Source organism: Nyctereutes procyonoides, unplaced genomic scaffold, assembly GCF_905146905.1.
Source record: "Nyctereutes procyonoides isolate TBG_1078 unplaced genomic scaffold, NYPRO_anot_genome, whole genome shotgun sequence".
Classification (NCBI taxonomy): domain Eukaryota; kingdom Metazoa; phylum Chordata; class Mammalia; order Carnivora; family Canidae; genus Nyctereutes; species Nyctereutes procyonoides.
Window position 1 is genome coordinate 28,857,057 of NW_026575132.1, and position 13,011 is coordinate 28,870,067.

At 42.2% G+C, this 13,011-nt stretch overlaps 1 protein-coding gene across 1 annotated transcript in view; it reads left to right on the plus strand.

The window, feature by feature from the left end:
• Positions 1 to 10,591, plus strand: part of MOGAT1 (monoacylglycerol O-acyltransferase 1) — a 33,039-nt gene extending 22,448 nt beyond the window's left edge. Inside the window, exons 5-6 of the mRNA XM_055345426.1 lie at positions 234 to 433; positions 10,215 to 10,591. Of these exons, the coding sequence (XP_055201401.1) occupies positions 234 to 433; positions 10,215 to 10,369 (355 nt within the window). The 3' untranslated portion in view covers positions 10,370 to 10,591. The remainder of the gene's footprint in view (positions 1 to 233; positions 434 to 10,214) is intronic.
• The last annotated feature ends 2,420 nt before the right edge of the window (positions 10,592 to 13,011 follow it).

Genomic DNA, 13,011 nt, shown 5'->3' on the forward strand with positions numbered 1-13,011 from the left:
ATTTTTCTATGGAATAAAATCCCACGAGACATTGACCTGCTAAAATACGTCCCCAAAGGGTTTCAAACAGAAGTCGGTTTCACTGTGTGGGATGTGAACTTAGTGGTACAGGGAGATGTGGGGACTTTGGAAAGTGGTTGGGATATGTTGCAGAAGTCTCTGAACAGAAGAAAATACTTAAATCTTTTTCCTTGAAAAAAAATGCATATTCTTCCCCCCTTTGTTATTTGTAGTGCCTCCTTGGTCCCGGTGTTTTCTTTTGGAGAAAACGAACTATTTAAGCAAGTTAACAACCCTGAAGGCTCATGGCTTCGAACTGTGCAGGAGAAGCTACAGAAGATCATGGGGTTTGCTTTGCCTCTGTTCCATGCCAGAGGGATTTTTCAATACAATTTTGGCCTGATGCCCTATAGGAAACCTATCCACACTGTGGGTATGTACATCGAAGACTAAAGGCTTGCTAGGATGAGTAGACGCATCACCTTAACCTTGAGCATCGTTATTGCTGCTGATTGCAGTGCTTATGCGAGAAAAATGGCTTTGGGTAAAGAACTTCCTGAAAAAGAATCCTGTAGATGGTAGTTGAGCCTCATTTACGGTATGCCTTTTAGCCAAGAAATGACTGCATTTTCCATTTGGGAATTGATCACTTTGAGGAATACTACTATTGAATTGCAGGGAGAATCCAATTTCGACATCGAGTTTCTAGTACTCTCCACGAGTCTGTTTCTCTGCCAGCAGATTGTAACATAGCAATTCTGTGATGAACACATTTACATCAGCCTATGAGTATCGGCAGATTTCTGTGTAACAGGTGTCGTCGTCATCTTTGTGTTCGGGTCACATGGGCACTGGCTTCTGTAGCAAGAGCACGTTGGGGGTCCACACGCTATTTTTATATGTATTCTCGTATGAGCTGAATTTATTTTAAAACGTGGTGCAGGGATCCCTGGGTGGCACAGCGGTTTGGTGCCTGCCTTTGGCCCAGGGCGTGATCCTGGACACCCAGGATCGAATCCCACGTCGGGCTCCCGGTGCATGGAGCCTGGTTCTCCCTCTGCCTATGTCTCTGCCTCTCTCTCTCTCTCTCTCTGTGTGACTATCATAAATAAATAAATAATTTTTTAAAAAAATAAATAAAACGTGGTGCATTGGGAGGGAATTGAGATGGAGGAGGAGGGTGATGGACTCTTGGTTAGGGCCGAGGGGCAGAGTCCTGAGCCCTTCCCATTACAAGTGACCTGGGGTGCGGAACAGGAGAAAGTCCCGAGCCGGGGGCTACGAGCACAGTTACCCGAGCTGTGTGCTTCATCTGAAACTGGAAGGAATAGTTTCACCACAGATGGGCCATTAAATGACATCCCAAAATTTTGTTTTCGGATCTGTTTCATTAGAATGGGATTTGACCCCCACCGTCAGGTTCTGAGAGCTTTGCATGGCACGTGTGGTCATGTGACACCGTTTATAAATGCCGCTATTTAACTCAAATGGAATGGTACCAGACTGTTCGATCAGTTCGTGTAGTGGGAACACAGAGATAAGTTTGCGATTGTGTTTTTCCAAGATAAGCTAGTTACGTTTCTTTGGTGTAAAATGCACTAACAAGGTAATCGACGTGGGTTAGGCCCTGATTTCTCTTTGCCGTAATATTAAATCGTCATTTCTGGTTCCTTATCTGCAAAGTCCTAGAGTTGACATTTTGGGAGATATAAGGGAAATTGAAAGACACAATTTTTGGGAACCTATAAGTTCAGTCAAGTGGAGCCCATGCACAGGCAATACATTGCAGGGTTGAAAGCCAAATGTATTTTGTGGATTTAAATGATGACAGTTATCCCCCTGGTGGGATTAAAGTTTAGTTTTAAGTTAAGTGGTTACCGTAGGATGCAGCCTGGTTATAACTCTACAGACAGATAATGAGCTGGTCGGGGAGTCAAATGGAAATGACTGAATCTGAATTCGTTGTTGAGACTAGAAAACCTAGAGCTCTGGTTTTCGTTCTTGCCTAACGTGCTTCTCTTCAAGATTTAGAATAAGGGAAAATTGGGACACCTGGGGGGCTCAGTGGTTGAGCATCTGCCTTTGGCCCAGCGTGTGATCCCCAGGTCCTGGGATTGAGTCCCACATCGGGCTCCCTTCAGGGAGCCTGCTTCTCCCTCTGACTTAGTCTCTGCCTCTCTGTGTGTGTGTCTCATGAATAAATAAATAAAATATTTAAAAAAAAAGAATAAGGGAAAATGACTTCAACGTGCCCTTCCACTTAGCTCCCAAATTACTTCATTGGAAATGCCATATCTAGTCTCTAGCATCCTCAGTCTCCTGCTATTATTTGAAGCCTTTTAAAAATGAAGCTGAGAATATGAATGTTTACATAAAATCTTAGCTGGCGTGCATGTGATCTCCTGGTGGTGAGTGGAAGTCAGATGCTTGAGAGCAGCCTGATGTGGGCCCCCCATGCACCGTCACACCCTGTGTGCATTTAAAGGCTTTTACTTGTGGGGAGCCTGGCTGGCTTAGTCAGTAGAGCACACGATGCTCCATCTCCAGGTTGTGAGTTCAAGCCCTACAGTGGGCTTGGAGCCGACTTAAAAAAAATAAAATGAAGACTTTTATTTGAAGTAACACAGAGGAGTATAGAGTATTGACAGTTCCATAAACAGAAACAAAGCTGGGATGCCTGGGTGGCTCAGCGGTTGAGCACCTGCCTTCAGCATAGGGCATGATCCCAGGGTCCTGGGATCGAGTCTCATGTTGAGCTTCCTTCTCTATGGGGAGCCTACTTTTCCCTCTGCCTGCTACTCCCCTTGCTTGTGCGCTCTTGTTCTCTCCCTCTCTTCTCTCTCTCTCTCTCTCTCTTTTTCTCTCTCTTTAATAAATAAAGTCTTTAAAAAAAAAAAAAGGGCAGAAGACATGAACAGAGGTTTCTCCAAAGAGGAAATACAGGTGGCCAACAGATACATGAAAAGATGCTCCACATCCCTCAGCATCAGGGAGATGCAAATCAAAACCACAATGAGATGTCACCTCACACCTGTCTGAGTGGCTAAACTAGAAAACACAAGAAAAATACGTGTTGGTGAGGATGTGAAGAAATGGGAACCCTCGTGCTCTGTTGGTAGGAATGTAAACAGTACAGCCACCGTAGAAGACAGTATAGAGGTTCCTCAAAAAGTTGAAAATGGACCTGCCCCATGATCCAGTAATTGCACAATTGGGAATTAAACCAAGACAATATGAAGACACAAATTGAAAGAGATACATGCACCCCTATGATTACTGCAGCATTATTTACAACCGCCAAGTCACCGAAGCAGCCCAGGCATCCATGGATTGATGAATTAAGAAGATGTGGCATATATATTCAGTGGAGGAGTATTCAGCTGTGAAGAGTGAAATCTTGCCGTTTGCAACAACATGGATGGAGGACAGTATAATGCTCAACATAATAAGCCAGAGAAAGAAAAGTGCCATATGATCTCACTCGTATGTGGAATTTAAGAAAAAAAAAAAAGAGAGAAACCAAGAAATAAATGCTTAACTGTAGAGAACAAACAGGTTACCAGAGGGTAATCGGTGGGGGGTGATGAGGGGAATAGGTGGTGGGGATGAAGAGAACGCTTATCATGATGAGCCCTGAGCAATGCATAGAATTGCTGACTCACTATGCTGTACACCTAGAACTAATATAATACTATGTATTAGCTATACTGGAATTAAAGTAAAAGCCTAACCCGGTGCATGGGGCCAGCTTCTCCCTCTGCCTATGTCTCTGCCTCTCTCTCTCATTCTGTGTGACTATCATAAATAAATAAAAAAAATTAAAAAAATAAATAAATAAAGTAAAAGCCTAAGTAAAAAAGTAAAAAAAAAAAAAGAAGAAGATACCATATATTTGGTTTACACATTATGCAAATAGCATACAATTTACATATTTTGTTATTGTCAGTTTATCAAAAGCTAGTAAGATGTTCCCATACCTTGTGGTTCATTACATAAATGATGGAAAGAAACTGATTTAAATATCACATCCATGGTGATAACCAGGAGGGATAACTGAAAGAAGTTTAGACTGTAAGAACCACGTGTAAAGAATTGCAGTTCCTTGGAATTGCTCTGTGTGTTTCTACAATATCGAGCTCCAGGAAAGCAGGGACTCTGCTTCATTCCTGGCACCCACAGGATAGAGGCTCAAGGCACATATGTAAACAAATCATTCTTCTCCTCCGTTTCCAGGTCTCCAACAAGTACACGTTAAACATTCTAAGGCAAGCTACCGTTCAATTCGCAGTGTAGAGCCAGTATGGGTGTGAGGATGCGAAGTTGCCTGTTTGGGGAAGAAAGTAAGAGAGGCAAGGAAACTTGCCATTTAAAGGGAGAAGATTTCATACATCCTAGTATATGTCAATTTTAATTTTTGAAAGTTCATGTTGGAAAATCTCAAGGGTCCAGAAAAGTCTCATGAGTAGGAAAATGAACCCCTGTGTACCTGCTCCCCCACTCACCAGCTGGTAACATTTACATTTACTACAGTTTTTCTCTCTCTAACGCTATAATAAATACCCTCTACTGTTGTTATTGCTCAACTGAGTATGTACAGACATCATGACGTTTGCTCCTGTGTATCTCCCCTAAGAGCAAGATGATTCTCTCCTATAATGTCAGTGCAGTTCAGGAAATCGGGCGTTGACAGATAGCTGTTAGCCAGTGTAGAGTGTGTATTTAAATTCCACCAACTGCCACAATAATTTCCTTCTTAGCTTTTGGGGGTTAGTGGGCAGGGAGGGTCAAGTGCTTCTTTTCCTAAACAGGATCATATGTTGCATCCAGTTTTTACACCTCTTCAACCTGCTTCCAGCTGGATTAGTCTTTCAACTTCCTTTGGTCTTCATGACACAAGCAGTGGGGAGGAATATAGGTCAGTGGTTTGTAGAACGTTCCCCAACTTGAGTTGGCGTGTTTCACTCATGATGACGCCCCACTTCTGTATACGTGGCAGGAATTCCACAGAAGTGGTGTTGTGTCTTCCTCAGTGCATCATATCAAGAGGCCCTTGGTGTCACTTTGTGCCATTGTGGGGGATATTCATTTTGATCACTTGAGTGGAGTGCTTGCCAGGTTTCTCTGCTATAAAGTTAAATCATAAAGATTTACTACAGTTTATATATGTAAATATATAATCTGTATCATATATGTATTTATCGAGACTTTTTGCTTTTCATTGATGAGTAACCTGGGGATAGTGTTACTTAGATACTGTGTAACTATTCTGCTTATCAGCCTTTACTTGATGGCTTTAATATCCATTGATAATTCCTGCCTGAATCAATTAAGGCAGTTACGGTTGCAAACTGGTGGTGGTCTAACTCTTGCATTCCTTCCCTATTAATCAACTGGCTCTCCCTCCTCCCAGTGTTAGATTATTTGAATTCTGGATACCCAGAGAGGCTTGTCGGCTGGGTTGACAAGGAAGGGTCTCCATCCTGTCCAGTCTCACAACTTCCACTGGCTTCATAACTCCTTAGTCTGCCTTTTAATTATGGATGTGATGGGTGTGTTTGTTTCATTTTTAAGCTTACGGCAAAACGGAAAAATGTAACCACTGCCATTAAGAAATTGGTTCTTTCCATTGTAGGCCCAACATGGTGGTAGTGGCTGATGCTCAGACACCAGCCACACAAAGACCTCAATGTTGACATTAAGGAGCTGTTTATCGTGCATTAGCCAGGTGTACAAAAGGAAGTGATGTGGGTTTGGGATCTGATTCAGGGTGACTTAGGCGGCTTCATTTCTCCTCCCCGAGCCTCGGACTTTCCAACTCTGGAGAAGAGACTGTTATAATTTTCCTGTCTTTGCCCAGGGTTATTCTGGGCATCAAATGACATGGTAGGTAGGAAAGCACTCTGTACACCCCAGGTGCTAGGAGATTATGGGGTGGTATATACTGCAGGAAGCTTCCTGGCCTGATTGTTGAGAGCTCTTAAGTGTGTTTCCATCTTTGTAAGTATTCTTGCCTTAGTGTTTGTCTGAATCAAATCATGGGGAGATAGGCAAATTCAGATCGTGAGACATTGTATTGAACAACCGGTCTGGATTCTTCCAAAATATTGAGGTCATGAAAGACCAAAAGGAGAGAGCACCCAAAGACACAACAGCTGGCATGGGGAAAACGACTCTAAGGATATCATTGAGATCATTCATCGAGTTTGAATGTGGATTCAGTACAAAATAATATCATGTAGAAGTGTGATGATGGTGGTGTTAGAAAGGACAGTGTTCTTGTTCTTAGGTGCTTCATGCCACAATATTTGGGGACGATAACACGATTGAACCATTAATGTCTACAAGCTATTTTCAAATGGGTCGACAAAATAAAAATAACACGTATGTACATATGTGCATGCGTGTGGCGGGGGTGTGTGTGCACACAAACTATTCAAAACTCCAGAGTCTAGAGGAAGAGTATGCAAGTGCTTACTTCGTTATTCTTTCTATAATTTTGAATTTTTTAACATAAAGACAGGAAAAGGAATGTGCTTTAATAGAATACAACTGGTTTGAAACCACTTGAGGACAAAAGTAGTCCATTATATTTCAAGTCATTATTGTTTCCTGATGGGAAGAAAAGAGCAGGCTAAGGGATTCTCTGAAATGCAAAGAAAGGAAGGGGTGCCTAATTTAAATTTGAATGTAAAGTAGGGATTTAAGGAGATAAAAATGTTCCGGGAGATTAGCATAGTGCCCAGTACAACCCATTAAGTATTTAATAAATGTTTTTGAGTGAGTGTGTGAGTGCTTACACACACACACACACACACACACACTCACACACACACAGACACACACACACACTGTCTTACAATGAGCATATTTGAGCCTCTGCTGTAAGTCAGGGGTTCAGTGAGCCCAGGTCTCATGGGCACTCACACGTTGACTCTTCCTGACCCCCGGACCAGTAGCCTCGCTTTCTCTAGTGTACAGCTGTGCAGCATCCAGAGAAGGTCTGATTCCTGTGTGAGACCGTCAGAGCCATAAACTTGGTGGCATTTTCAATGCTTAAAGAAAAATAGAGCAAAGATTCCTTATTGCAGAGGATCTACTCTTTGCCTCGATGAGAAGAAAATAATGCCCATTTCCAAACTCCTCTCCAGCTGTGTGTACACTGGCTATGAAGCTGCTCATTCTTCTTCTCAGGTAAACACGACACAGCACCCTAGAGATGGGGCTGAGGCTGCTCCGCGAGGCCGTAAGTGCATAACTAATCTTGAATTGCTGGATGGAGTTGGAAAATGGAACAAACGCTACCACCAGCTATAAAAAGCACCGAAACATAAACAGGGCCGCTATGATTCCTGACTGCCACAAGGAGATGTTGGCTGATTTTTCCAGGGCCAGGAGTTCATTTCCAAAAGCAGGCTGAGGCAACTGGGGTTTTCCCTTTGTGTTGTAAAAAGAGAGTTACAGGGCAATTTGCAGCTAATTTAGTCTTTAGGTTTGTTTTCTTTTCCTTGGCAGTAAAAAATCTCCTTTTTTGTAGAGAGAGAATTCTGGTCTCCTAGGGCTCTGGAGACCCTTCATAGATTTGCAAGTCTTTGTTTTGTTACCTCTGTCTTTAACCCTAAAAAGTAATTGAGAAATATTTCTTAATTTCTAATCCAGTTTTGGGGTTAGTGGGGGGGGGCAGGAGTACTGGCTTTACCTCCTGAATTCTGTGTGTGTGTGTGTGTGTGTGTGTGTGTGTGTAGTTTGGGAATTTCCAGCATCTCAGTTTCTCTACGTGTAAATGAGAGAGAGGCAAGGATGAAGCAGTCCATTTCACACTTTAAAAAGAAAGGTCTTATGATAAATTGAGTATATATGGGCATGTTTGAGCTCTCTGGAAGAACCATCTAATATATAGTGAACCCATTAAAAAGAAAAGAACAGGATTGAGATTAGCTGTAGGAGGGACGCCTGGGTGGCTTGGCAGTTGAGCATCTGCCTTTTTGGCTCAGGGCGTGATCCCAGGGTCCTGGAATCGAGTCTCACATGGGGCTCCCAGCATGGAGCCTGCTTCTCCCTCTGCCTGTGTCTCTCATGAATAAATAAATAAAATCTTTTTTAAAAAGCTGTAGTAGAGCTCAGAGGAAGTAAGACTTAATAATTCACAAGTCTTAATTAAAGTAAGCTGGGAACAACATGCTTCACCTTCTCAGATCGCTTTGTCTCTCTAAGCCCCCTCCCAACTCCCGCCAGGAATAGTTGCCCTTCACCTTGAAGCTATTTTTCTATACAACTGCAAATTTGCTGGTAGAGTGGCATTGGCTGGTAGATTCTCAATTCACATGTAGATTTCTGAGTGTTTTTCTTGAAACAAAAAGATCAGAGTTGGAAAGAGGCTTCAAGATCATTGAGTTCTACTTGTGTATCCTAGACATGTAGAGATTAAGGCCAAAGAGGAGTTCCTAGCTTAGTAATGCATTTGTTGGTGAGGGACTAGACCTTGTCTCCAGTCTCGCGCCTGCACCAGCCCCCGTTCCACCCCGTCACCGCGTTAGCCTCTCTTCCTCTGTATTTCCAACCACAACTGACAGCAAGACGTTTCCAGTTCATTATGTTGAGTGACAAAAGACTGATGTGCACTCTTTGTAAATTTGACATCCAGGCTATCAAAGAGACCTGTCTGTGAGAATCTTGAGGCTTTATCTGGTTAAAGACTTAGCAATTTGAGAATACTAATACTGCAGTAAGGTGATATTTATTATGTGTATCTATATATATCTCTCCTTACTGCCTTAGATGGATGGATGGATGGTTGGATGGATGGATGGATGGATGGAGATATCTTCTTAATAATGCATTTTGTTATGTATGTGTGTGTGTGTGTATCACTCCCTTCTCTGTGCCCCCTTACCTCCCATACTGATGTCATTTATCACTTTCTCCTTTCTCTGTGACTTAACATTTGCTTGGTTTGCTCTTGAACTCTCCACTTTCTGTTACTGACATGGATGTGGACCTCGCATGGAGCACAGGACAACCTAGGCTAGGCCAAAGGACGCCACCTCTCACCCTCAGAGTTCTATTTCCTATGGCCCTACTTGACCTATTACCCAAGTTAATAGAGGGAAGGAAGGAGCTCTTTGCTGCCCAGCAAGTTGCTAAAACCTGTCACAGGTTTTCAACTCTTGGCATCAGTAAGCAGCAGAGGGCGCAGTGAACAGCAGGGAGGACCCAGGAGAGCAGATGCCAAAGCCACGTGTGTCTTGTAGTTCTGAAAAATCTGAGACACCTCTAAACACCTTTTTAAATATGTAAAGAAGTTGCCAGATTAAATAATAATTAGTTGATTTTTAATGACAGGCAAGTCACAAATGCATCCTCATTGTAAAAAATTCCTGCAATACAGATAGAGGGAAAACTTCCCCGTCTCTACCTTCCTTCCTTCCTAGAGGTAATGGTTATCCGTCTATTTCTAGACTTTTTAAACACACTAAAGCTTATAATACACCTAAGAATATAAATATTTTTTCCATAAATGGGATCATACCATACTATTTTACAACTCTTTTTCCTACTTCATATGTTCTAGACCTCGATGTGTGTGTGTGTGTATGCATATAATTTCATTTTTAAAAAAAAAAACCTGCTGCCTAAGATTCTGTTGAGTGAATGTTCTGTGGTTTATTTAGTGAATTTTCTACTGGGACTTCTGCTTGGTTTTGTTTTCTACTCTTACCAACAATAGGATTCTTGTGATTGTGTGTGTTTTCTAATGCAGATTCTTAGCTATGAAGATATACATTCTTGAAATTTTTTTAAATGACATGAAAAAGAGAGCAGAGGGCCAGTGCCTCATGACTCAAAGAGTTTGCAGTTGGCGACAATAGGGCACTGTGGCCTGGACACCAGCTGTACCAGAGGGACAGTACCAGTGACATGCCCACACAGCTATGTCCTCTTACTCACAGCTGTGGTCAGCCCAGTAGTTCATTTGACTCGAAGTCAAAACCACCAGGGTACTTCCACTGCAGCAACTGCTGAGGAAAGTTCTTTATTTGTTATCAAATGGGATGGCGTGATAGTTGGAGACAGCCAGGGAGATGAACAAGGGATTGGAGCAAGCAGGCCTGACAGATTCTGATTGGCAGATCTTTCCAGGGCCATCCAGTAGAGGCAGTAGTTTGTGGTGGAGTGATTTTGTCTTCTTACATCTGATGTATTCTGTATTTTTGCAGTTGGCCGCCCAATCCCTGTTCATCGGACTCCGCACCCAAGCCCGGAACAGATTGAGGAGTTGCATCAGACCTATATGGAGGAGCTAAGGAAATTATTTGAAGCACACAAAAGAAAGTACGGTATTCCCGAGCATGAAACTCTCATTTTTAAATAACCGTACTCTTAGAAGACATATAAGAGGATGAGAGAACATCCCATTGCAGGATACATGTTTTAAATAAGGTGTTTTTTTTTTCTTTGACTCTGGAATCAAATTTGCAACTCAATGCAACTGAAAAGTATTGTTTATGGTGATGGATGTTGATGTGCACCAGGTGCAAATAAATAAAAATATAGTGGGTCAACTGGAGGAGAAGGTTGGAGATGGCTATAATAACCCTTCTAATAAGACTCCTCATTTGGGAAAGTGCAGTCATTTCACAGGTTAAGAAAAGGGTTAGAATTATTCATGTGCTCAAAAAAAATGACAGCTTCAAAAAAATAATTAGACCCTTTTACCAGAATCACAATAATTTAAGGTGGTGTTTCCACAAAGCGTGACAGCTCTTGCTTAGCACAGCTGGAACAGTTAGGAGACAGTGTGTAGACTAATTTTCCATACAAAGCTAGAGGAGATCGTTTCTCTCTCTCTCTCTCTCTCTTTCTCTCTCTCTTTTTTCTGCATGAGCAGGCCATTTTTTGGTGAATAATGTTACTTTGCACAGTTAGATAATATGATCCTTCAGGTCATGTCAACCACCACGTTTTTATACAACGGTGCAGAATTTCTATGCAGTTTTTGAAATAGGATGAATCTACCATCTGGAAACCCATGTGGATGAGAGCATGTCTCCTCATTTCTATTCGTGCTTAGAAATATTCATGCTTGTCATTTGCTTAGAAGTATGTTCGTTTGCTACAGACAAGGAGGTCTTTCGGGAGACCTGCTTCAGAACATTAAAATTCCGAAAGGTTTTCACGGTACTAGAAATGGTTTTAATTTTCTTCCCAAATGGCCTCTTTGAGTAAGAGCAGCGATGAAAGAAAGTGCTCTCTGATTGTGATGGGTCCAGTTACAGCGGGCTGGTCCGCGAGAGTGGGAACACTGCTCCTTCTGTTCACTGACCTCTCCCTGGGCCCTGGGCTGGGCACGAGAGAAGTACTTGTTTCCTGAATGTATTTAGAGGTGAACCCACAAACAAACTTTGCCTTAAGGTGAAGAATTTTTGAAACTATATCAAAGGATGAACCTTGTATAAGAAAAGACACGCTTCCAGAAGGAGAAATTGTACCGTCCTGTTGTCTTATGACCATGATGGACAAGACCACAGGTGAGTCGCTGAGGCCTAAGTCAGAAGGTTTCTGATCATCAGGTACTAAGTGTTAAGTCATTTATAATCCAGTAAGGAGGAAGAATGTCTAGTTTCCAGATGATCTCCCCTGCTACTTCTTGCTTCTCTACCTCCTCCACTCTAGGTCTTTGGGGGCCACTTCTCTGAGTGGTTCTGACTTCCTAGTAATAGATCTTCAGGCCTCTGATTTTTAAAACCTCAAGCCCTGGACTAGAGCGTGGACTGAGTTCAGCATCAGCCAAACAAAATGTCTTGAGTAGGAAAGCTTTTCACATGGAAAAAGTGAACCTCCTCGATTGTTCTAGTCAAGGTCATCTTGGCCGGCATCACTTTGGCTTCACACTGGTTGAGCAATCCAGGAGTCCACTGACCCGTGGCCTTAAAATGACATTGATTTTTTAATTGAAGCAGGGAATAGGACACAACCTATTTTTTAATAGATGCAGAAAAATTGACTGTAAATCCTTTTCTATATTATTCAACCCAGATGAAGTGTAAAGGAACACGATTTACAGAAAATGACACCCCAGCTGGTAAGGGGTCAGTCTTTCAAAATAGAGCTGTGAGAGCCAGGATAACCACAGCAACGAAAGACCTTCAAGTCATTATAAAACCCATGAATTTCATAGCTCTGGAGATGTTTATTAAGAGCTCACGACACATAGTCTCTTGTGATTGCGTGAAGGTCTGACATTTAATCTCATACTTGGTAGTGGGGGCCAAGCTGACCCCCCCAAAATCAGTTGGATCATCTAGGAAGCAGTTGAAGCCTGTATGTAGTAACACAGAAGCCCTGAAAATAGAGAAAAGTTTTGCTCTGATAAATTTATCTAGAATTTTGCCATTTTGAAAATCTAGACATCAGCAACTTTAATTTCAGCATCCCTAAATATGACTTTGGGGTACATATTAGAGATGTTATCTCTTTCTTTCTTTGGGTCTCCTGCAGTCTTTTTTTTTTTTAAGATTTTATTAATTTATTCATGAGAGACACAGAGAGAGGGGCAGAGACACAGGCAGAGGGAGAAGCAGGCTCCCTGCAGGGAGCCCGATGTGGGACTCGATCCTGGGACTCGATCCTGGGACTCTGGGATCACATTGTGAGCCAAAGGCAGATGCTCAACTGCTGAGCCATCCAGGCGTCCCAGGTCCCCAGAGGTCTTAATCCAGCCAGAAGCCCTTTCATAAACTTGAAGCATAGTAGGAAGTTCCTTATAGTCCTACAGATTGCAGGTGAAGTTTTTGTCATGAATTTTTGCTATAGCACAAAATGTGGGCCATGTATTGTATTCACTAATATTGTGTGACCAAGATCGCCTCTGTTAAAGATTCTCACTGACTCTGCAATCGCACATAAAATTTAAACAGCAAAGCAAAACAATAATGACAACTAAAGGAACCCGAGGGCACAGTAAGAGAAACTCTGCTAATTGCCTTGAGAAAATATGCATTTATGTCACTTGAT